General features: G+C 41.5%; 1 protein-coding gene across 2 annotated transcripts; it reads left to right on the top strand.

Annotated features, from left to right (window-relative positions):
• zgc:103559 (Allantoinase, mitochondrial) lies at window positions 1–23,863 on the top strand. 2 transcript variants are annotated; one of them, XM_055646063.1, is made up of 11 exons: window positions 1–692; window positions 8,497–8,648; window positions 11,819–11,927; window positions 12,421–12,567; window positions 14,461–14,506; window positions 16,194–16,287; window positions 17,631–17,817; window positions 18,673–18,811; window positions 20,639–20,811; window positions 20,897–20,929; window positions 23,003–23,863. In XM_055646063.1, the coding sequence occupies exons 1-11, from the start codon at window positions 543–545 to the stop codon at window positions 23,135–23,137; spliced, it is 1,365 nt and encodes a 454-aa protein (XP_055502038.1). In that variant the 5' UTR covers window positions 1–542; the 3' UTR covers window positions 23,138–23,863. The 2 variants fall into 2 exon arrangements, with proteins under 2 accessions (XP_055502038.1, XP_055502037.1); XM_055646062.1 differs by having other exon boundaries at window positions 4–692; window positions 11,813–11,927.
• The last annotated feature ends 2,185 nt before the right edge of the window (window positions 23,864–26,048 follow it).

Genomic DNA, 26,048 nt, shown 5'->3' with positions numbered 1-26,048 from the left:
CGCCGCTACGGCCTCGCCACTACCGGGTACTGACCAAAGAGCGGGGCTCCGCTCTATGATCTTTGGTGCCGACCGAGGCCCCAGTTGTGGGTTCCGTCGACCGGCGAAGCTCCACCTCCGGAAGACGAATGCACACATATATATATATATACATGTATAGTCACAGGTAGACAAAAAGCTGGAGAAACTCAGCGGGTGACGTTTCGGGTCGAGACCCTTCTTCCGATGTATTCACATGTTACTTGTCCCATGCTTTGATTTCTTCTTGTGAAAATATCTTTATTCCTACTGCTTGATGTATTGGATTCTGATCCAGGGCTCATCAAAGAAGATTTCACCACCTTTGATCACCTGCTCTCACAGGACATTCAGCCATATTTAGTTTAATAAATCTCCTGGGCTGTTTTGACACGTTGTGGAAATGTGTGGCTGATAATCATTGATTTTACATTGGACTGCCTCTGTTCTGTTAATGATTGATATCATTCGCTTGGACACATGAGCAATGAATCCATGAGAGCCTGGAAGCATTTTTTTCCAAAATGGAAGTGGGCTCGCAGCTGTCAGTGGTGAGAAGCACGAACGTTGTACTGGATTCAGGCATCTGCCCAGCTGATATCATTATAAAAGGGGACAAGATTGTGGGCATTCACACTGAGTTAACCACAGCTCCTCAGCTGTGCAATCAACAGGTGAGCATGACACACGTTTTCTAGTTTGACACTAACTATGTGAAAATAATACCTTTTCATGTAAAACCTGAATGGTTCACTAATATCCTTCTGGTGGCTTCAAGGCTTAATGCTGTGGGTCACAATGATCTCTATTCCCACACCACTGCACTAATTTAGCTGGGCTTCTGGGTGAAAAACCCCATTGGTCAGTTCATTATGAGGCTTGGGCGCTAGGGCTTGTGCCATATTTACACAGCTCTGCACCACTTCCAGTAGGTCGGAGTGGCATGAAAGTTGGTGGAAAGGGAGCAGGAAATTGATCTGTTAATTCATTCCACTAAGAAGTGAAGGTCTTTGGCCGAGTAATCAGAGCCAATGTCTTGGAAGGAACTGCAGATTCTGGTTGAAACTGAAGATAGACACAAAATGCCGGAGTAACTCAGCAGGACCATCATCTCTGGAGAGAAGGAATGGGTGACATTTTGGGTTGAGACCTTTCTTCAGACTTATGTCGGGAGAGGAAGATATGCCATTTATTGTCACTATACATGTACAGTGAAACTGAAAGCTGCTCGTACTCAGTGCATACATACAATTTAGCACAAAAAACAAGAAACAGAAAAACAAAAACAGAAGGGAGAAGGGGGGGGGGGGCGATAGGTGCACAATTCTGCGGCGCTACATACATATATACATATATACAGATGGAAGTCCGGGTGTTGGGCAGTGAAGTCAGTGCATGTGTGAATTTGAATTAATAGTAGTTATAATTCTCGGAAAGCAACTATTTCTGAGTCTATTTGTCCTGGATTTCATGCACCTATAGCGCCTTCCAGAGGGCAGCAGGTCAAACAGTCCAAATGCAGGATGGGAGCTGTCTTTGATGATCTTCTTTGCCCTGCTAAGGCAGCGGGAGGTGTAGAAGATACATAGATAAGGAAGTGTAAGGTGTGAAGGCAAGACCAAGGGAATGGAGATCAACGGAAATGTAGAATGGATCATTGTTAGCTGGGAGAGGTAACAACAAAAGTAGTCGGAGACAGTAAGACTGGTCAGAGAACTGGAAAGGGGGAGGGATGGCGAGAGAGGGTAAGCAAGGGTTACTTGAAGTTAGAGAAGTCAATTTTCATACCGTTGGGATGTAAGCCGCCCAAGAGAAATATGAGGTGCTGCTCCTCCAATTTGCGCTGGATCACACTCTGACAATGGAGGAGGCCCAGGACAGAAAGGTCAGTGTGGGAATGGGAGAGGGAATTAAAGTGTCCGGGAGATCAGGTAAGTCAATTACAGCCAACAACAGAAAGACAAAGCCCACAGGCCAAGTTTCTGTGTTGGGCTTGGAATGTTAGGGAAAATAATCACTTGCCTGACCCGTCTGCCCTGATCCCACTTACCACCAGCTTCTCCTAGCACAATCTGAGTTGTCCTCTCCTATCATCCTGGGAGATAAGTTTATATTATGCTGCCCATGATATTGTTGGGCTGGAAATTCTACATCTGTGCCAGGCTATCTTACAGGCAATATTTTAGCCATCAAGTAGCAATAATGATCATGTTTAATAAAACATATCCTGTTATAGACACAAAAAGCTGGAGCAACTCAGTGGGTCAGACAGCATCTCTGGTAAAAAGGAATAGTGATGTTTCTGGTTGAGACACTTCTTCAGACCTGTTATTTTGATTACCTGTTTGCACTGGTTAGGCTTGTTTCTACTCTTATTTTCCCCCATCTGGCCCATATCACTCTAAACCTTTCCTATCAATGTACCTCTCCAATCGTCATTTAAATGTATTTATTAATACTGCCTCAACTATCTTATCTGGCTTCAAACACCCACCATCCTTAGGGTGAAAAGAAAAGTCCCTCAGGTTCTATTAAATCCTTCTCCTCTCACCTTAAATCTATACCTTCTAGTTCCCTTATCTTGGGAGACTGCATTCACCCTATCTACTCTCCTTACGATTTTATACACCTCTAGAAAATCACTCCTCGGCTTCCAAGAAATAAAGTCCTAGCCTGCCCAACCTCTTTCAATAGCTCTGACCCTCAACCTGACAACATGCACGTAAATCTTCTCTGAACTCTTTCCAGTTTAATGGCATCTTTCCTATAACAGGATAACTAAAACTGAACATAATACTCAAGGAACTTAAGGAACACAAGGAACTTCAGACACTGGTTTACAAAAAAAAGACACAAAGTTCTGGAATATCTCAGTAGGCCAGGCAGCATCTCTGGACAACGTGGATAGGTGATGTTTTGGGTCAAACCCTTCTCCAATACTCCAAATCTTGTATAGCTCTATTATAACGTCCCTACTTCCATACTTAATACCCTGACTGATGGAAGCCATAGTGCCAAAAGCTTTCTTCATCTCCCTATATTCCTGTGATACCACTTTCAGGAAACTATGTATGTACTATTGGGGCCTTCTGCTCTATTGTGAGGAGTTTTGGGTCCCCACATGTGACGAAGGATGTGCTGTCATTGGAGAGGGTCCAGAGGAGGTTTATGAGAATGATCCATTGGGTTAACATATGACGATTGTTTGAAGGCACTGGGCCTGTGCTCGCTGCAGGTTAGAAGGAATAGGGGAGACCTCATCGAAACATTCCAAATAGTGAGAGGCCTAGATAGAGTGAATATGGAGAGGATGTTTCCACTAGTGGGATAATCTAGGACCCGAGGCCATTGCAGACACCACTGCAGGGCATCTGTTCCATTAGCCATTGATCAACTGGCATTGGGCCACTGAGACACCATGATGTTTCTTCAAATGAGGAGTTTGAAGTATGGTAGTTGGTTAGGCTTCCTTTATAGTACTTTGTCATTCTGCAGCAGTACCTAGGTTCCAATGGAAGTTCTGGTCTCCGTTAATAGGCTTCACTGATGGAGAGAATGCAAGCACTAAGACAAGCATAGATCCAGTTAGAAGCTGACTCCAACCCCTCCTCAACCCATATACCTTCAGCAGATTCTGTAGTGCACCAAGCACCTGGTTTGTCCGATAATTTGAACAGAAAGGTCATCAACCTCAAATATTAATTCCATTGCTCTTTCCACAGATGCTGCCTGGTCTACTGAGTATTTCCACTATTTTATTTTCAGATTTATAGTCACGAGCGTAGCACCACTATGTGATTTCATCTTCCAGCAGAAGGCAGCAGAGGTCTATTTATTCCAGCTGTCATGAACGGTGCCCACAAACCTCATGCATGCTAACTTGCTACTTCCTCACTCTCTTTATCTGCTGCCACATCTTATACCCCTTTTGTCATCTTCAGCACATCCAGGGGTGAAATGTAGGGCTAACAAGAATCTTGTTAGGGCAAACATTTATTTTACATTAAAAAAATTTCAGTGAATTCACCAGCTTTCCAAGTGTAATTTTCAATTATTTTCTCACCTCTCAATCCACTTGTTTTAATATCTTTTCAATAACATTTATTTTAAATGGTAATTTTATAATAATAAGCATCCAAAACCATTCCACTGTAACTTAAATTTGAGCTAAATAAGAGACAGTTGTCATGGTAGATACAACACAGAAACAGACCCCTTGTCCCACTAATCTGTGCTGAGCATCATCTGCCCTTTTAGTACAGTGGTTTAAGTGATAAGAAAGTTGATAAAAGGGGTTTGAGAAATAAAAACGTAGGTTGGCCATTGGATCTTTTGAGCCTGGTCCATAATTTGTCAAAATCATTGCTGACCTACCAGCACCATTTTCTTCCCACAGCACACATAAACAGGTGCTTTGCTCCACCATGTGGTGAAAGAGCTGGAACAGCAGGGGTTCAGGGAGAGAATCCCAAAGCCTAAAATACAAACAGGTGAAGTAACCAACAGGCATTTCCTGACAGAACACAGTCTATGTATGTTGAGAGTTAGTTCATTTGCCCCCCTCGAGCCTCCAGTTTATGGGCCTGTTTGAACAAGCCTTGCAACATTTGTACCAGAGAAAAAACTGGTGTTTGAATTAGGTCATTAACAATATTGCCTATTGGAGTTTTTGGAAAAAAAGGAAAATTAGAAAAACAATATTTTATATATCACTTGTCCATTGTTGAAAGCCCTCTAGAAATTCCGGCAACTTGTGTTTCATAGGTAATCCCTTGACCAAGGGTATCAGCAGTATAAATCAGTGTAGGTAGCATTGCAGCCAAACATAGTGCTAACTTCATCTGACCCAACCTAATATTCATTCCAAGAGTATCAATGAACAGTGACCAAGAGCCTAAATCTATTAAAAAGATCTGATATTACTAAATACTGAATTTATTGTCATGATTCACTTGTTTAAATCTTATTTAATAAGTGTGTCTGGTATCTTCCTCTTGCTCAACTGTATTGCCTCTGGTAGATATTGCTTCTGGAGGATATTGCTAATCTCATCTAAATTCACACTGCTCAGCACTGTTACTTATAGCATAATCAACGGTTTGCTCAGCTTGTAGCAACAATAACCGTTTGAATGTTTGGATTAAATCCCTTCCAGTATAACAGCACATAAAGCAAAGTCAGTTGTGAGAAAAAGGTGTATTGCCATAAAGGTGTAGGGACCTGCGCTTGCTACCTCCAACGGGTTATAAAGGATCCAATTTAAAGGGGACCACGCTGTTTGTGCATATGCAATAGTGTGACTGTAGTTCTTAATAATTCAACAGCCATAATGAGCTTGAACATATTGAAGATGTATTATCAACAAAAAGATATCCCTTTTTTTTACAATAAACAACTAATTGTAGAATATATGAGAAATAGAAAGAGATAGTGCTTTCATGAGGTTCTAGAAGGCCCTTACAGACACTGGAAGTATGACGTAACCAAGGTATCTCTGCTTGAAGTTGAAAGGCACTACTTACTGCAAATAGTGGTTTCGGTGCTTTGGCTTGATGTTGAAAGGCACTACTTACTGCAAATGGTGGTTTGGGTGCTTTGGCTTGAAGTTGAAAGGCACTACTTTCTGCAAATGGTAGTTTGGGTGCTTTGGTTTGAAGTTAAAAGGCACAACTGCAAATGCACTTACTTCCTGTTTGCACTGTATATTGATTTTAGATAAAACGCTACCACTTATGGCTGTGACTTTTTGGCCATCTTACTCAGTCCCCTTCCGCTCAGCAGGTGCAGAGAATTCTTCCCATCAATTAAAAATAAAAGTGTTATTAGTGTTTAAAAAATGTTGAGAATCTCTCTCCTGTCAACCACGCCATGAAGGCCACACCTTTTCCGGTGGGAGGGGTTATAAAACCCGGAAGTGTGGGTGTGGCTCAGTCGCTGCATGATGGGGGAGGGAGAGGTCACGACTCTGTCTGAGCTGTGAATCAACTGAACACACTGAATGTCTACTGAACTGTGAGTTTGGTGTTTTGTGTGGTTTTATGGTGGTTTCACCCTGCATGAAGTGGTATGAAACTGCACTGAATTTGGTGGCCTTGCACCCTGCTTGAAATGGAATGAAACTACACTTGAATTTGGTGGCCTTGCACCCTGCTGAAAGTGGTATGAAACTGCACTTGAATTTGGTGGCCTCGGATCCAGCTTGAAGTGGTAGGAAACTACACTTGAATTTGGTGGCCTTGTATCCTGCTCAAAGTGGTAAGAAACTGCACTTGAATTTGGTGGCCTTGCACCCTGTTTGAAATGGTAGGAGAATGGATTTGAATTTGGTGGCTTTGCACCCTGCTTGAAATGGAATTTCAAGGATTAGCCATGAGTCAACTGCCAGCCCACCAGCCGTGAGTGGGCTGCCAGCAGATCAGGCTTGAGGGACTGAGCTGCCACCCTAAGAACCCATACCAGCGCTCCAGAAAGCCCCCCCACTGGCCACCAATATTGGAATTGGTGGAGAGGTGGAATATTGCATCGGGGGACCAGCCCTCCCGCGTGAACATGGGACCCAATGGGTCCCACTTAGTCTAGTATTTAAATAAAAACATAGGCCAAACAAGAGCCATTCAGATATTGCCACAAACCAAGTTCTCACACAGCCTTCAGACGTGCAGATGTGGGCAAATCCATCCCGCCTGTCGTCCTTCTGATTGTTTGTATGTATGTACGGGCTGTACATAAGTTTGTAACCTGGAGAGGAGCTGTACACCAATATCCCACTGTGCCAATATCCTGGAATTTTCACAAGCAACTCAAGGCTGTCATGATGAACTGCAACAGTTCACTACCACCAGCTTAAGAAGGAACCAGTATTGCCATATCAATAAAGTAGTTCACTGCCAACATCTCAAAGAGGATAACCACTGCCATTGCAAGATGACACTTGAGCATCAACAAGAAGCAAGGTCACCGTCACCATCTCACAAATGTGGCTCATCAGCACTGAAGAAGGCTCATCGCCATCTTCTCAAAGGAAACAGAATATGTATAATAAATTCCTGCCATATTCTCAGAATGAATAAAATAAATTAACATAGCCTTTTGGAACATGATTAATGTTGCATGATATGTGGTCTATCCAGCTGCCCAGATTCCAGTAACAGTGTACAGTGCAGATTATATTTCAAAGAATTAGCTCCATTGAAATGCTTCGATAAAGTTTATTTTGCTAGGAAAGCAAAGAAATATTTCTGGTACAATTGCTTCACTTGAAGCGTGTGTGGGTATAGATCATATCATTGGATATATCATATTCAATATAATCTATTCCCATAATGTAGTCTTTCTCTTGTTGCGGTTAGCAGCACCTTGAATGATGATGGTCCCATTACGACAATTCCAGATCTCTTACTACAGAATTCACAAGACTCATTGCTAACCGCCGCAACATCTGCAATTGCCCATAAAGTAACTGAAGATATGTGGAAAACAAATATATTTCTCTGTGGCATGTTTGTTTTAGTTGAGTAACAAAATAAAGGAAGAGACTTTAAGATTAAAACTCTACAGGTAATTATGGCAGGATCACACATCGAGTTTCACTGAATTTATTTAGCCTGGATTATAAATGAGCAGCATGAACATTTAACAGATAAATGCTTAACATTTTGATATGCCACTACCCTTAATTTTAAAGTGAAAGTTGTCTTTAAAATGTTATTGTCCCTTTACCTATTAATACCAGAAAGTGAAATACTAATGTTTCTGATATTTATTGTGTTTCATTGACTCTCATTGTACAGTGAAATAAGAGCGTTCCATCGCACTAAACACTTCCATGCAAATACAGCATTGGTTAGTCTTAGAATAAAGTTTATCTGCACAACGCCAAGTTTTGTCATGTTTAAAACTTTCTTATCATTAATCTTGAAAATTCTGAGGGTTGCAACTTAAATATACTGGACCTTATGCCAAATGTTCAATCTGATGAACTGGCTTTGACCTCATATAATGAATAACACTGACTCAATTCTATGACATAGAAACATAGAAATTAGGTGCAGGAGTAGGCCATTCGGCCCTTCGAGCCTGCACCGCCATTCAATATGATCATGGCTGATCATCCAACTCAGTATCACGTACCTGCCTTCTCTCCATACCCTCTGATCCCCTTAGCCACAAGGGCCTAATCTAGCATTTACGAATCATGGTCTCTATTCACTATGTCGCTTCTCGGAATGGAAGTTGCATATATTGCTAAATAGCACAATGTTTATTGCCGTAAAGGTGCAGACATAAAGTCACAAAGCATAGTTTTTTTCCATTATTGTCTTATGAAGCCCAAACTAATCTCAAACATTTCCAAAGCAGTCCACCATACTTTCAAAGAGTATTTTTGGATTTAAGAGACCAAACGGTTAATGACTAATTATACTGTTCCTGCGTGTTGTTTACCGGGTCTAATCTCTGTCAATTATTATCTTTCTGTAGATGCTAGATGTTGGTGACCTTATGGTGATGCCTGGTGTGGTGGACAGTCACGTACATGTCAACGAACCTGGACGCACTGACTGGGAAGGTTATTGGACAGCGACGAGGGCAGCAGCAGCCGGAGGAATAACAACACTTATTGACATGCCACTGTAAGGAACCAAACCTGAATACTTAAAATAACAATCTCCTCAGTGTATCAGTATATCAGGCTCATCCAACAGCCTCAATTTGTTACTGTGTTGAACTTGTGCTTAAACCTACAAAGTGTATTTGCCTTCTGCTGAACTCACATCCAGTTACTGTGTTAAGACTAGAGACTTCAAATTTATAGAATGTTAGCCTACCCGACCCCACATTGTATTGAAGATAGGCACAAAAAGCTGGAGTAACTCAGCGGGACAGAAAACATCTCGAGAAAGGAGGAATGGGTGACGTTTCGGGTCGAGAGCCTGTATTACTTGATTGCTTGAGTTCTCATAGTTATTATTAAACTGGATCCTACACATCCAAAACAGCATAATCCCAAATAATTTGTTATTGCACTAGACTAGTGCTTAAACAAACATGTAATTATTGAATTAAAATGTTGCTTAAACACACATTGTGTTGCTGCATCGTCAAGTCCTTCAACCCACTTTCTGTTAAACTAGTTCCCGAACATCCAAAACTGGTTCAATTACTGTGGTCGTGGCAATGTACTAGTTCCTGCAATTCTGCATTCAGTAAGCTTTGTGTTAAAATCTAATAGTATTTTAAAGAAGGAAATGGAGATGCTGGTATACACCAAAGATAGACCCAAAATGCTGGAGTTACAAGACAAGTGTCTTGCTATGTCAGATTGTTGTGTTTAATATTTACCAGACCAAGTGGGACCCGTTGGGCCCCATCCCCCAATGCAGGGGGGGTGGGGGGCACGGCGTTGGCGCTCAACCTGGAGACAGGCACCCCTGCAAGGAAAAATATGGAATATATGGAGGCAATCAATCGTCCCCACATTGGGTGGGGCTGGGGTGGAGGCAAGGTGTGGGGGCAGGGGTAGGGGGCAGGGGGAGGTAGGGCGGGGACCCGCGAATGGGCATCTTGGCCAGGCTCAGGAGCAAACCGTCAGGGGGATCCCCTCCCCGATCGGCCCTCCCCACTCCCTGCCTTGTATCCAAACACCAGGATTGTGGGACTAAAATACAACTAGAACTTGAGGAGCAGCCCCTTCAGATATTCGTACAGGGGCAGCAACCTCACACACTTCATATACACATGGACATGGTCACTACCTCACCGCAGAAAATACAAGAGGCCGACAAGCCCATGAACCGGCCCTGTGCAACACTCTCCACCCCTCTCCCTCTCTCTCTCCCTCTATGGCAGCTTTGGCCAGGCCCTCTCATAGATGAACTGACACCCAGGCAAATTTCAATTTTAGAGGCCCCCAAACCAAGATCAAGCAGAGGCCCCTCAATTTTAGAGGCCCCCTAATCAAGATCCCTTTGAAACAGACAATGGCACTCGTTGTCCCCCTTGACAAGGCCTGCTTTTGGCAACCTCTCCTTCTGCTGCAGTTACTGTTGGCAACGTCCCATTGTGATGTCATTGTGGCACTCGGCAGCTTGAGAGCCAATTGTGATTGGTGCGCTGTGAGTGGCATTGTGACATCATCATTGTGACATCAAGCTGCTGGAAAAAGGCCCTCTGTGAGAAGCGGTTTTTGTTTTTTTTAAACTTTAATCGCGAATAACTTTTGAAATAGAGCAAGAAATCTGGTGAACCTGATGAATTCGTGGAGGGGAAAAATGGGAGTAAGAATGTGTAAAAATTTAAAGTGTTAGCACGTAGCGTTTTGAGGAAGAAACAATGAAGACAGACAGACAGACAGGCACACACACAAGATCGGACTTTTATAGGTATAGAGATAATAACAAAAATGCGTTTAACTGGTCCGAAGCCAAACCTTTAAAATTAAATCACCATTTTTTTCAGATAGCTCTTTTGGGGAGGAGCTCTATTCTCCCCAACTCGTCTTCATTCCTGTGATTTCAAGGGCAGTTGAGTCTATGCTGACAGACATGTCTGTGCCCAGTACAGTCCACCCTCAGTGGTAATCAGTAAGATGCCAGTGCCAGCTTTGTGGCAATGGCGCCATCTATTGGACCCCTAGAGGTACAGTACAGAAAGGCCTTTCAGCCCACCAAATTCCAAAAGCCACCTATTTGCATTAACCTCACATGAATCATATTTTAGATTCCCACCTGGAGCATCTCACTGAACAACACTGTGGTAGCATCTTCATCAGCGCATTTACTTTGTTAAGTAAATTGAACAGATTTGAAAAGATTTCACATTGAAAACACATTGAAAAGATTTGGCATGTCCACGAGGATTCTCTCAATGTTCTACAGATGTGTTATTCAGACAGGATGCATCTTGGCCTGGTATGGCAACACACTGCCTGTATCTGCAGAGTGGTGAACACCGTCCAGTCCATCGCAGTCTCGCCACTTCCTTCTATCCAGTCCATCTTCACAGTGCATTTCATCAGTCCGGAAGTATCGCTAGAGATACCTGTCACCCCAAACATTCTGTTTTCTCTCTTCTACCTTCTGTGGGGATGGAGTCATTGATTCTATTCGAGGGAGAGAATGACAGACATATAAACAAAGAAGTCAAGTCGCATGGTGTGAAAGCATAAAAGTGATGTTGAGGCTAAGATTGGTTCAGCCATGCCCTTGCTCAATGGTGAAGTAGGCTCCTGGGCAACCTCTGGTCCCATTTCTTATGTTTTCGTCAGTTGGGCAATTCTCCAAAATTTGGCATAAGTTCTTGGAGTTAGTGAACATGATGTTTCAAGGTCATCAAGCCTCTTTGAATGTTTCTTTATATCTGAATCCAAAGTTTGGATCAAAGTAATCTTTTCATAATGTATTGCCTTATTACATACAACTAATTGCCTTTTTGGACTTCTCAGGAAGCAGTGCTATATTCTGAATTCACAATAACCATGCTGGATAGGAATGGCAGTTCTCACTCCACAATGTATACTTGTGAACCAATTGGATTGTATGATAATCCAACAATTTTATGCTTACCACAACCGTTGATAATTTTTTAATTCCAGAATATATCTTTTAAATTGAATTTAAATGTAAATGCTGGGCCTTGATATCTCACCTTGGATCCCTGGTGAAAGTCACTGATGTACTAGCCCAGTAATATAAAAACAGAAAGTGTACACTGATTTGTAATTTCTAATGCAGTGGAATATGTTAATCTGTCCCAAATGAGCATGATGTCCTATCTTTGTGTTTTCATATTGTGGTAGGAACAGCAATCCGCCAACTACCACACTAGAAAACTTCCACACTAAACTCAACGCTGCCAGAGACAAGTGCTTTGTTGATACTGGATTCTGGGGAGGTGTCATCCCAGGCAATCAGGTAAACAGTTTAAAAATAATTCAACTTTTACTGTTTACTGGTCTGTCTACCTTGTCCATCTAATTGTCTATGGGTCACTTAAATCAGGACATGGAAGGCAGGGTTGAATTTAGCAGCACCTCTGGACAGATTCTGTTTTGAGTTGTAATGTTTTAAATTGGACCATGAGGTGCATTGAAAAGTGCGGTAACAAAGTGCTTCTCAAGATGATGAACCTAATGGGGCCAGAATCATCTATGGAGCACAAAAATTGTGTGAAGTTTCTGCCCACATTGAAGATATTACGCGAGCTGTGGATCAAAACTGATAGTCTGACAAACTGTATTGCAGATCACTTTACCTTTAGAAACTCAAATGAGTTATTCTAGGATGAGAAGTCAGTAGCACAATGTAAAAAAATGAAGGGACAGGGATACTCAAAAGAATGCTGCACCTGATTAATTGCTTCAGAAAGCAGTACAGCTCATTATTAAACTGTCTTTTTTATTCGCAGTCTGCACTGCGCCCCATGATTGAGGCCGGAGTTCCAGGATTCAAGTGTTTCCTCATTCACAGTGGAGTGGATGAATTTCCTCATGTTACTGAAGCAGATCTGAGAATGTCACTTGCTGAACTACACGGTACAGACCGAGTATTACTGGTAAATACACAATCTCTCAACCACTGTACCTCCATTTCTATTCATATCCAATAGTAGAGTAAATGCACCAGACAAACTCACTCTCCCTTTTCTGCTTGGGCCAAAAAAAACGTCAATGTTCAAGGGTTCTGAACGTCACAAAAATATACGGTAGACAAAAGTGCTGGAGAAACTCAGCAGGTGCAGCAGCATCTATGGAGCGAAGGAAATGGGCAACGTTTCGGGCCGAAACCCTTCTTCAGACTGGGTCTATAGCACCTATACCAGAGTGAGAAACTTTTGGACTGAAGTTGCAAGTTTGTAACTCAGCTGATATTCGAGTGCAGTGAATATTCAGACGCTGCCTTAGTCACAAAAATACAGTTTGGGCGAAGGCATAAATATAAAAAAGTTATCAGAAATACATAATTCTGATCTCAAGTACAGGGTTCTAAGATGAGGGCCTTTCAGACAGACAGACTGAAAGTGAACTATATACAGGGACCACATGTAAATAAGATCCAGTGTGAAGTACAGTGGACTATTGGATAGAGAGACCCTGTGAGAAATACATTTGTATGTACTTCTGACCAAGGAATACACAGACCAGCCTCATAAAGGTCTTCCCCAGGTTACCAATGCCCGATTTAAGGATGCACATTCGAGATTGACGGGTGGATTTGCTGGCTGTTGTGGCACTACGGGCATTTTCTTTCATGTGGAAACTAGGTTTGAAGCAATGTCATTGCATTTTGCAGAGAAATTTGAATGACTGGATTTGACTTCATGTTGCCCTTGGTTAACATCCATGTGTGAAGTTCCATAGATAAGAGCAGACCCAATAGCGTGACACAGAGCCAGACCTGTAAATTCAATTCCCATGGAGTTCGGTTTACTTTCAGTGCTGCTGGCAAACACGGCAGCTGTGATTACCTGCTGGGGCTGTCACAGACACTGCATTGAGTAATAATCTAAGCCTGTGTCTATAGCACCTATAACAGAGTGAGAAGCTTGTGGGCTGAAGTTGCAAGTATGTAACTCAGTTGACGTTCGAGTGCAGTGAATATTCAGATGCTGCCTTCTGGATAAGATTAGAAAAGGTGGGTTTTGCCTGCGCAGCCAACATCCTTCCCTCAATTCAGATCATTGCTATTTCAGGCATCCTATTATGCATAAAATAAATTCCAGATTTCCCTCCATAATAAGATGTTGTAATTCCAGTAAATTAGTAGAAGGTACTTCAAATCGATGATCATGGCTTCACACTCATAATGGACACACCTTTTAACCACACGTAATAACAATCGATTTATTATTGCAAACTAAGGTATAACTCCTAAATCAAATTAAGGCAGCAGACTTTCGCTAGTAAAGCTGCTGCTTCACAGCTCTAGCAACCCAGGTTTGCTCCTAATCTCTAGTGCTGGTTGCGTACAATTTACATGTCCGACCGGTAGCCAAGTGGGTACTCCCATATCCCAGTTTCCTCCCAGATACAAAGATGTGCAGGTTGGTAAGTTAATTGTCCATTGTAAATTGTGCTCATTGTGCAGGTGAGTGGTAGAATTTGGGAGGAATAGTTTGGAATGTGCAGAGAATAACATGGGGTTAATGTAACTGAGTGTTTGATGGTTGATACAGACTCAATGATCCAATGAACCTGCTTCCATACTATATGACTCTATGCCTTCAGGAAGAGTATGTGAAAAGTCACATTCTTGTTAACCAATTCACCCAAGCTATAATAAAGATTTCACCAGTATTATGGCTGACTTAAGACTGTTTCATGTGACGGTGTATCAGTAGCTTTCTGTTTCTAATCATACTGGAACAAATTTGACTCGACAATGGAGAAAATATACAAGGATGCATTTCAAAGCATGAAATGGCTAATATGATTTTTTTCCCCATCAGTTTCACGCAGAAAGAGAGCTGACACATGTGAACCCTCCATTAAACAGCAAGTATAAAATACATCAACAAGATGATGCTGACAAAAATGAAATGATTAAGTGGAATCTTGACTAGTTATTATCTTGCAATATTTCAGAAGGGATAACTCCAGTCAGTTACCTGTATGAACATTATCCTCAAGTACTAGCTCAACTCAGTGGAGAAGCCATTTTCACTCTGGAGTATATAATATAGGCTGATATTCCACTATGGTTCTGAGAAGCACGTGTACACTCAGAAGTATGATCATTTTGATATACTTCTTTTGATATTCAGCTGAATGAGTTCCTTTCTATCTTCCCACTGTTTATAAAAAGGGAACAAAAGTTCTCTTCAGTGCAATGGTTAAACTGTCACTTCTGGTTCTGCTGGGACATTTTTAGAAGCCATCAAAGGATGACAAACTATTATAAAGGAATAAAGTGTCTGAGAGTAAACTTGCAAATAATAAAAGTACAAAGAACTTCCGCAGCAATATAAAAAGGAAGAGAGAAGGAAAGCAAAATATTAGTTCCTTACATGGTGAATCTGGGGATTTAATAACAGGAAAGAGGAAATAGTGAAGATTCTAAATAATTATTTCAAAGTTTTCAATGAAGGCATCAGAAATTTCCCAAATGTAATAATCAAGGAGTTACAGGGAGAAATATGTAACAATCTCAACGCTACATAAAAAATACTAGTCAGATAGTAGGGCTTAAGAGTGATGTTTCCCTGGACTCATCGTAGAATCTGAAAGGAAGTGGCTACAGAATTAAATGTGTTGATCGAACTCTACAAAACATCCTGGATTGTAATCTATAGAGTCTTTGAAGACACCAAAATCCCCCCCACCTGTCACAAATTTGGATGTCTAATGAAATATGAATTTTTATTGCTAGGAGTATAAAAGGAAAGACTTAACACCTGGAGTTTCACACACAATTTTGTTTTAAGAAAGGACATCCCTGTATTGGAGCAAGTGCAGGGAATGTTCACAAGGTTGATTCCTGGGATCAAGAGGTTCATATATGAAGTGAGGTTAAGGATGATGGGCCTTTAATATTTACTGTAGAACAAGAGATTATATTTAAATGGGTAAGACTCTGAATAGGATTAAAGGATGACTCCTCTTGTGTAGGTATCTCAAACAAGAAGACATTGTTTAAGATTGTGAGCCTTTTAAGAGGTAATGAGGATTTTACTTTATTACCAAGAGTTGTGACTCTTAAGTTCTCTACCCCAGAGAGCTGTGGAAGTGGCATCACCAACTACATCCAAAACATTGACTGACAGACAGCAATGGAATCGGGGGGCAGGGTGCAGGGAGAACTGAGAAAGTAGTACAGGTACTGAGACCAAAATTGGATCAGTGCAGAAAAAGAACAAAGGTTAATTGGCCTACACCTGCTCCTGTTTATTATAACTGCTCTGCTCCAACGTCACTGCTTCTCTTCCTGCTCTCTTTTTTGTCTCTGCCTGCCACGTCACTCCCCTTGTCACCACCACATTCTTTATCAGCTGTCCTCTGGGATCTCGACCCAAAACATCATCCATTCCTTCTCTCCAGAGATGCTGCCTGTCCCGCTGAGTTTCACCAGCATTTTGTGTCTATCCTCTATACCAGCCTCTCTTTCTAAATATCTCTGATTTGCCACATCCCCAAATCTAAATTATATTTTTTGTGCCATATGTGACTCCATCCTGGTCCTCAGACCCCTGTGCATATGCAACCTTCCTCGCAACAAGACCTGATGAGATGGAAGTGGAAGCCATTCGATTGGTCATTAAACTTTGTCTGCAGTACAGGTAAGAAATTAATGTGTGGAAAGCCTAATCAACACTACAGCAAAAGACATCTTACTAAAGTATCCAGCAATACATGTAAAATATTAAACTCTGGGTTTGAAATGTTCCACAAAAACTCAGCATTTTCTGACATGTGAAATAATTTTCTCAACAACAAATGAGGGATGGGACAGAAGCTATAAAGGTAACTAGAATTAAACCTGATGGAACAAGGGTGGTCGACAAATTAAAGTAGTTTGGGACAATTTACAGAAATGGAATTGGACATGGGTAGAGGTCACAAAGAGAATAATAGAGCTGGTGAGCTAAACCAACAATATTTTGAACAAAATATAAAAATTTCACCAGGGGGACCTGGAAATAACATTTCTTTTTCCCCTCCCACATCGTGCATCTTGCCAGAGACTTATATATTTTCCAGCTCTGGCGGTGAAATTTCCAACAATCAGATTGTCACCCGTCAGAACTCGCGTCAGTGATTGATCAAGCTTATAGCAGAATTACTCTTTGGTCCTTCCTGTTCCTACCAGGTTTAGGAATGTATACACAGGTGACTGCATTATGCTGATTCAATGATAGGATAAGCTAAAAGGTCATTAGGTGTTTGGTTATCGCACAACATGAAGACTATGTACCTGTTCCAATTTTCCCTTCCACAGGGCATCCCACTCACCTCATTCCCTGAGCTGGCTGTCTGCTGACTGCTGTATGTCACTCCAGATGTCAACAGTGATTTGGATCCTGGATGATAAATGTGGTGCAGATCCGCACAATCACGTTTGGGATTGTCCATGAGAGCTCTAAAATTTCAGGTCCCAAACTTCAATGAGCAAAAGATGCCCTCAAGACATCAGCTAGAAATATGGTGATAGACTTGTAATCTCTTCCTTATACTACTCTCAACCAACGCCCCTCTTCCCGAGCACTCATTCTGTTCCTTCTCAGCTCACTCAGCACTTCACAACTCTTCTCCTCTTAGGCATTCCTGTCTCCAACCACCCTCGCATTCCCTCCCACCCCTCCCATGTCTTATCCCTCCCAAATTATCCCTTTTCCTCTGACAGATGCCCCACTTCCTGTTGTTTGCCCTCTCAAGGACTGCTCCCTGATCAATTGTCCTCGCATCACTTCCAGAAGTTGCAATGCCAAGCCCTAAGGCGTTCACACAAGAGTCGGAACACCTTCATGACAATATACAAGAGGACAGACCGCACACTAAATATCTGGAGTACAAGGTCCTTCACAAACCAGGATAAATGTTGCATACCTTTCAGAGCTGATTTGGTTCATTAGTCTGTTGTTATTCAAAGGTCACACTTGCTTTGTGCTTTTTTCTGTCCCAGGGTTCGCTGCCATATTGTTCATCTTTCCACTGCAGAAGCTTTACCCCTGATAGACGAAGCTCGCAAAGCAGGAGCTTTGCTGACTGTCGAGACTACACCACATTATCTCTCACTGGCTGCTGAAGACATACCAAACGGTGCCACGCAATACAAGTGCTGTCCTCCGATTCGGACAAAAAGCAATCAAGTACAAATTGAAATGTTTTATTAAATCAGTCCAATTACAGGTCTCATTGCAGAATAATGACAGGGTGCATTTAAATTCACATTATCTAATGGGAGTTCTAATTGCTAAGCTCTCTCCCTTTAAAGTGGATACTGATAGCAGATTCTTCATTCAACTTGATCATTCCATTAAGTTTGAAATGCTATTAAAGCATCCTCACATATCTTCACTCACCTTTAATTAAGTAAAACTGCACATTTCCATTGGAGAGCTGGTCTTGTAAGGATAACCCCGAACTTACAGTTGTATGTCACCCCAATTCAATATTATACTCCTGCTCTGACCTTTGCATCTCTGCCTGCTGGTATTGTTCCAACTCAGCATTTTATCTTCCAACTAGCCACACATTAGCCCTCAGTAAACACTGAATTCAGAGTTCTGCAAAAAAAATCTTTCCGGTTTGATGTAGAGATCAAACTGAAATATTTAAATAGACACCATTTCTGGAAACATGCATCAGGTTTGACAGCATCCATGGAGAGAGCCAATGCTTCAGATACAAATTCTGTGTTTCTTATCTATTTTTTTAAATTTCAGATTTCTAGAACATTTTCAATTTGTAACCTGAAATATTTAGTCTTTCTGTCTGCCTGCTACCCACTGCTCAGTAACTTGTTAAATTTCTAACTTTCTCAGTCCTTAAATTGTAACTCCAGTGTTTCTGCCCTCCACACATATTACCTGATCAGCTGCTTTCTCAGCATTATTTTATAAAGAAGATAAGTGAATGTATTGCTCCCTTTGTCTGCAATGTTAAAGTCTATACCGGTGCTAAGTAATGGTGGCATTGGTTAATCACCTCCTGTGCCCACACAGGAGAAACTATGGTCTGCATTGAAAGCTGGAAAGATCGATATGGTGGTGTCTGATCATTCTCCATGCACTGCAGAGCTCAAACTGCTAAAATCTGGAAACTTCCTCATGGCATGGGGAGGGATTTCTTCTCTGCAATTTGGTGAGTCCAATTTGCAGCCACAAAATTTAATGGTGGCACAAAGCACTGTCGACAGATTGACAATTTAAATGTGTTAAGTTGTGACAGTTGAGATCAAAGATTCTAGAGGAGCTCTGCTCTATAATCTTTGGTTGAGATCATACATCAATACATGGTGTTCCAAGATTGCCACATTTGCATGTATAGTACATAGGAAAGAACTGCAGATGCTGGTTTAAATCGAAGGTAGACACAAAATGCTGGAGTAAGTCAGCGGGTTAGATTCAGATTCAACTTTAATTGTCATTGTCAGTGTACAGTACAGAGACAACAAAATGCAGTTAGCATCTCCCTAGAAGAGCGACATAGAATATGATTTCAATAAATAAATCTATTTACATGCATACAGTCATAGTGTTTTTCCTGTGGGAGGAGTGTCCGGGGGGGAGGGGGGTGATTGGCAGTCACCGAGGTACATTGTTGAGTAGTGTGACAGCCGCAGGGAAGAAGCTGTTCCTGGACCTTCTGGTCCGGCAACGGAGAGACCTGTAGCGCCTCCCGGATGGTAGGAGGGTAAACAGTCCATGGTTGGGGTGAGAGCAGTCCTTGGCGATGCTGAGCGCTCTTTGCAGACAACGCTTGCTTTGGACAGACTCAATGGAAGGGAGCGAGGAACCGGTGATGCGTTGGGCAATTTTCACCACCCTCTGTAGTGCTTTCCGGTCGGAGACAGAGCAGTTGCCATACCATACTGTGATACAGTTGGTAAGGATGCTCTCGATGGTGCAGCGGTAGAAGTTCACCAGAATCTGAGGAGACAGATGGACCTTCTTCACTCTCCTCAGGAAGAAGACTTCTTGACCAGAGTTGAGGTATTGTGGGTCCAGGCAGCATATCTGGAGAGAAGGAATGGGTGATGTTTCGGGTCGAGACCCTTCTTTAGACTGATGTGAGGGGAGGGGGCGGGACAAAGGTAGAATGTAGCGGAGACAGTAAGACTAGTGGGAAAACTTGGAAGGGGATGGAGTGAGAAAGCAAGGGCTATCTGACATTAGATAAGTTATATGTTCATACTGCTGGGGTGTAAACTACCCATGTATAGTGTGCTTTGGGCTAAGATGTTATAACAAGTCTCTGTATGTCAATGCAAGCAGATGCAGAGGATTCTGGGGTACAGGTAGTTTTTTCACTGCTTATCCTCAATCCAAAATAACAAAACAGGTTAACTGGAATTTTATTTTTTAGGTGCTTTCAAGTATCCCAACACCAGCAACAAATAATTTTCAAAAATAGTTAAATTGCTCTGAAGATGGCTCGGTAACAGGTCTAACAGAGATAACGCTACTTGCACGTATATCATTTACTAACTACAAAGAGACTGACTATAATTGATAATACAATTTAATGTCAACAAATATACCTTGTCCAATCTACTACCCAGGTCATTGCTAAAACGTTTGTAGGACTGACCTGGAATCTGGCAGGGATGTGAAGTGCAATAGAACTTTCATTCTTTATATTTATTCAGGAGTTACTCGTTACTACCAAACCGCAAAAGGCAAGGCAAGGCAAGGCAAGTTTATTAGTATAGCCCCATTCGTGCAAACAGCAATTCAAGGTGCTTTACAGGAAAGAAAAAATAAAATAGTCAATAATTAAAAATTGCAAAACAAGCAATACGACAAATGTATGAATAATAAAACAACGTCAAAAGTGGCCATCCATTAGGAAAACTACATCGGAGAATGTGCTGGGCTTTAAAAATCTTGCATTTCTTACTATCTAAGTATTTTAAAGCTGTGCAAGATTCCTCGCATTCACTCGTTAAACATAATTCCCTGTTAAAAGGACTTCCACTGTTCTGGACCTCTGCACGGCAACGCGGATTCACCGTATTGGACATAGTAAACCTGATGTGTAGAAACACAGCCAGACTATGTGGCATGGAGAACAGGAAGGGTTCACTTGTCGTTGGTAAGGATGCTGACATTGTAATATGGGATCCTGACAGGGAGTTTGAGGTAAGTTACAAACATTATCAGCTTCATTAAGAGAATGGTACTATGTTTAAATATAACCTCAGTAAATGGCTGTTATTGCTTGCAGGTGACAGAGACTTTAATTCACCACAAAAACAAAGTAAGTGTTCTTAACAAATCTGCTTAGCTTCTGGGATCAGCTGGAGTACATAATGACCTTAATTCATACTGTATACTGCACCCAGTTATATTTTATTACTTGATGCAATGAGAAAGAACAGAACTGATCATAAAACACATAGATCAACAGCAATGACTGAGGGAGTTCATATGGCAGCGTAAAAAGATCAAGATGCTCCAGTAAAGATCACGATGCTCCAAAACTCCAGTCATCTAACACTCCCAGGGTTTTGATGGTACCAGATTGGAAGATATTCCAGACTACTGAATATTACCCTTATTAATACACAAGCCTTTAGTTCAATCTTTAAAAAATGTTTTACATAGGCTTACAATAAAGGTTCCACTCTATCAACTGAGTTTAAAAGGAATGCAGAAAGCTGGACCTAGTGAGTTAAAAGTAGCAAGGGAACAGAGTGACATGAGTTTAAAAGCAGTGTGGGAATTAGCCCTCACTGAAATTAAAATGTGTGGAAACTGGGCCCTGCTGTGTTCAATGCAGGTGTGGGAATGGGGCTCCAGTGAGCCAGAACCAGATTTGCAAACCGCACAGTAGTGAGTTAATAATGGGCCTATCCCACTTAGGCGACTTTTTAGGTGACTGCAGGAGACTAAGCAGTCGTCACATGTTCGCGGGTAGTTGCCGGGGAGTCGCCTTCATGGTCGTGAGGAGGTCCCACATTCTGGGAACCAGCCGCGGCCTCATTATGGTCGTCAAAAATTGCCATGAGGTCGAAGGTTCTCTTAGATTCTCGTAGGCAGTAGCAGGTGCTGACTGGTGAATTTCATTGGCTCTTTGGGGGCAAAAAAAAATGTAAGGAGTAGTTTTCATAACCAAGGAAAACCGAATGGTAAATGTCCGCTGAGCTTCTCAGCCATGTATCTCTGGCTTCTTAAAAGTTGTCTCCAAAAGTTGTCTCCACTCTTTCTCTCTTCCCCCCCTTTTAAAGGATTTTGATGTACACTGCGCTAGCTGTCTTAATTACAGCGCCAACCTTCCTGTTCATCGCAGTGTGTGTCTGTATCACCTTTGCTTTGCACCGTGTGAATTTCAGACAGCGCTTCCCCCGCTTGCCCTGTGTGAGTGTGTGTATGTGCGCATCTCTCTGTGTGTCTGTGTTCTCCACTCTGACAGTCGCCGTTCCTATTGCCGGTTTTTCAGACGACTGTCGACAACTTGTCGCCGGCATTCACCTGAAATATCGCCTGTGGGACAGGCCCATGATTATCATAAAATCCATTACACTGTGGCCATAATCCAAATGTACAGCAGAATAGGCATGAAAGGCCAAATGTGCTGCTCTTGGTTACATTTCTTATGTTATTTCTACAATATCAGCAAGGATACATATCTGAGAAGTGAACAGAATGATAAACATTCCGGGCTGCTCCATGCAAAGCACAAAACAGAGAGAATGAAATATACTCAAGCTGTACTTTGCCTTCAGAAGCTGTTCCCATTGGAGTCGTTTTTCCAGCTTGGGCACTCTCGGCCAATATAAATAAATAAACGCATGACTCTCATCCCTTGTATCCTGCCCCACAAAAGCACACAACTATAGGTACAAAGTAAAAACTTCTCCTTTCACCCCTGGCTTCTGCATTACGGAGAGTTTTAGATAAAATGGATAATGACAGAAGCAGGTTTATATGCTGCTCAGGTATTTAATAAATCACAGTCAATCCATCACAAATACACTTTCATTCTTTCAAGACTCCAAAAACCTATCAATCTTTCTCTTGAATATCCCTAGGATATAGGCTTGAATAATTCCAAAATATTCAAAACGTTTAAATGATGAATCTCCTAACTGGGCACCTCCTTTTCCCGACGTTATAAATCCCAGTTCCAGATTCTCCAGGTTTAAAATAAACAGCCTCTTAGTATCCATCCAGTCATGTCACTTGATTCTAGGCATTTCAATTATCTCAGTCTTGTCTACATGTGTGGAATTGAAAGGAATGCTAAGAGATAGCACAATAATTCCTCCCCTTCTTCTTAAAAACTTTTTTTCCCCCCAATAAATGGTAATGTGGATTTTATTTCCCTCAGATGACCCCCTATCTTGGACGCAAACTGCATGGAGACGTTTTTGCTACAATTGTCCGTGGGAAGATAGTCTACATGCAAGGAAAGTTTCCCAGCAAAGCTTTTGGAGAATTCATCCTGACCAATACTACTCAATGAGATGGATGAAAATTCAATGAAATTCCATTTGTTAGGTCACTTGCTCCAAAGAAGCATCTAAAAATGTTTGTTGCTGATATTAATGGGCATGTTGACAGGATCCCCAAAAGATTTTACACCTTTACATTCAATGCAAATTACATGGAAAATAGTAAAAGTGTGGCATGTGAAGTCCTACTGGCCCTCTGCACCAGTCTTTAGTGACTTTACTTTAGTTATAGTGCAGAAACAGTCCCTTCAGCCCACTGAGTCCACGCTGACCAAGGATTAGCCCAATACATTAGGATTATCCTACACACCAGGGGCAGTTTACATTTTTTTTCACTGAATCCTATTAATTATCAAACCTGTATTTCTTTGGAATGTGGGACAAAACTGGAGTACCCGGAGAAAACCCACATGGTCACAGGGAGAACATACAAACGCCGTACAGACAGCACCTGTAGTCATGATCGAATTCGGGTCTCTGGCTCTGTAAGGCACAAACTCTATCACTGCACCACTGTCCGCCCTAGTCATAAAACTATCACATCCAATGCACCAAAATATGTTCACTGTTACCCCACATCACTTCACAAAAGAGAATACAGATGAAAAAATACAGGACAGTGATTTTAAGACGAGGGCAGCCATCAACTTGAAAATTGATCTAGACAATTGAAATTAACCCAGCAGAACACTCTGGTCTTGATTACTGTACAGAATAAATTTCTTTCCAGCCAATAATCAGTCTGATTTTCGTGAATTAACACTCACCCGACAAGCCACACATACACTATTTTCAAGCATCAAATATTAATTACAAATTGCAGTCAGAGTGTAATACAAAACCATAACTTGATTATTATTTTTGCTTTCTACGAACTGTCCCAGACTGAACAGTCATATGAACAATGAAATTGTCATACCAGTGTAGCAAATTGGCAACAAATTTTACAACATGCTAATCAAGTTTAACTGAAAAGGATGTCAAGCATGGTCTTCAACTAGGCGGCTGATTTACTAGAAGCAATGGCTATCGCGCTGGTGAAAATTTACCTCACTTATGTAACCACATTTCCCCCCCCAGTGAAATTAATTAAATCAATTCTTGTTACAATCATCTAGTGATGAGTGTACAAATGCTAGTGCTGCCATCCACAGAATGATGATGTCCAGATGCTAATTTGAGCACAATGTTTACAACAGGAAATTTAATTTTTATTTGAGGGGATAGAAATTCTACCAATTTTCGATTTTATTCTTCCTCTGACATGTAGTTAGGAAGTAGTTTAGCTTTACAATTTATTTCATAAATAAGTTGATTTTAGAAGGTGATACTTCTCTGGCTATGATAGATTAATGGAGCAAATTCCAGATCTTGCAATAGGAAAGTGTGCTCATAAGAGGACAGGTCTAGAAATAAGCACACTACTGAAACACCATCAGAAACCCTCAAAGTGCTGCTCTTTCCTATGATACAGTTATTGGCCTTATATCACAACTTCCGTCTGAGGCTTTAGACATGATCAACCTTTACTCAAAGTCAGTTCCAGATCCAATCAACAAGCAAGTGAGCCCCAACTTTCAAATATTACTTCCCTGAATTACTAAAAAGTAAAAGCATTTTATGTTTCAGACAATAACACCTGTCAATTGCTAACTTCAGAAATGTTAAAACAACATGCTTTCAACAGACCTGCTAATGGCTGGATTTCGAACCTGAAATGCAGCTGAAAGATGACAGATCACTTCACTATACATTAACTACTCTAAACACAGGTTTCACTGTAAACTTGCACACATTGAAACATTTTAAAATCCGCAGTCTAAACTCAGAGAATACATATAACACGGAGGAAATTGTAAGGATACTGAACAGAACTAATTAAATATTTTGAGCATCATGCATTATGAATTCAGAAGATCATGTTGATTTTATAATAGGCTGGTGTTGGTTTTTGAAGCAGCTTCCACCCCACTTTTAAACCCCATTATCAAAGTGATGTCTCTTACAAGTAAAGAAACTATTAAATAGATCAGTGGCACAATCTGCAGTCATGTGCCACATAGTTTAGTCCTGCATCTGGAAAAATTGGACCTCCGAATAATTAAAAAATCTTCCACTCAATAGATTGTTACCAGTGTATGTGCTCCCTCATGTCCCTGTGTTTGGGCACAGTCCCATGTTGTCTATAGGTAGGAAGAGGAAATTGTGGTGCTTGCCTCAGCTATTTAGTCAACCTCAGTAGAGGTGCTAGCAGTCTAAAGCCCCTGTCCCACTTAGGAGACCTAAACAGCAACCCGATGACCTTGCCCGCCACCCAAGGTTTCCATGAGGTCACCGGAGGTTTTGGTCACTCTCCTTAATGGTCGAAAGTGGTTTCCGCATGGTCGAGGCTTCATCTAGGTTGCCGCTATTTTTTCATCGTGTTTAAATCCGGCCTTGACTAAAAATAGGTTGCCGTTTTAAAAATCAATAACTTTTTTTGTCGCAGGTCTAGTCGAAGCCAGTTTTCTTCTTAGTCGAGGAAGGTTTTCAACATATGCGTGGGAGGTGGTAGGAGGTTGCAGGTCACCTCGACCTTGATTTTTTTTTTGGGTGGCAGGCAAGGTCACCAGAGGTTGCTGTTTAGGTCTCGTAAGTGGGACATGGGCTTTAGGCTTCTTCCCAGCAGCTCAGTACTGACCACCACACGCTGGTGGTGTCAGGTTTGTCACTGCAGCTCGGTCGTCCTCAAACTGATAACAGGGTAACGCAGAGAGGTGCCCCGCTTCCTCTCTCTTCTTTTTTTCTCTCTTCTTTCTACCTTTTTTCTTCTTTCTCTATTTTTTCTTCTTTCTCCCTTTTTTCTTCTTTCTTTCACCTTTCTCTCTTTCTCTCCCCTTTCTCTTCTTTCTCTCTCCTTTTGTTCCCTCTTGCTTTTTCCTC

Source organism: Leucoraja erinacea, chromosome 14 (genome assembly GCF_028641065.1).
Source record: "Leucoraja erinacea ecotype New England chromosome 14, Leri_hhj_1, whole genome shotgun sequence".
Lineage (NCBI taxonomy): Eukaryota > Metazoa > Chordata > Chondrichthyes > Rajiformes > Rajidae > Leucoraja > Leucoraja erinaceus.
Note: the sequence above shows the minus strand (reverse complement) of the source record. Positions and strands in the feature narration are given on the sequence as shown.

What these genes read in the sequence shown, in the direction of transcription:
- zgc:103559 (XM_055646062.1), top strand. Translation starts at nt 543, where the DNA reads ATGGAAGTGGGCTCGCAGCTGTCAGTGGTGAGAAGCACGAACGTTGTA. An exon ending in ACACTTATTGACATGCCACT is followed by an intron (nt 8,649 to 11,812) that starts GTAAGGAACCAA and finishes ATATTGTGGTAG; the next exon opens with GAACAGCAATCCGCCAACTA. An exon ending in AAACTTTGTCTGCAGTACAG is followed by an intron (nt 16,288 to 17,630) that starts GTAAGAAATTAA and finishes TTTCTGTCCCAG; the next exon opens with GGTTCGCTGCCATATTGTTC.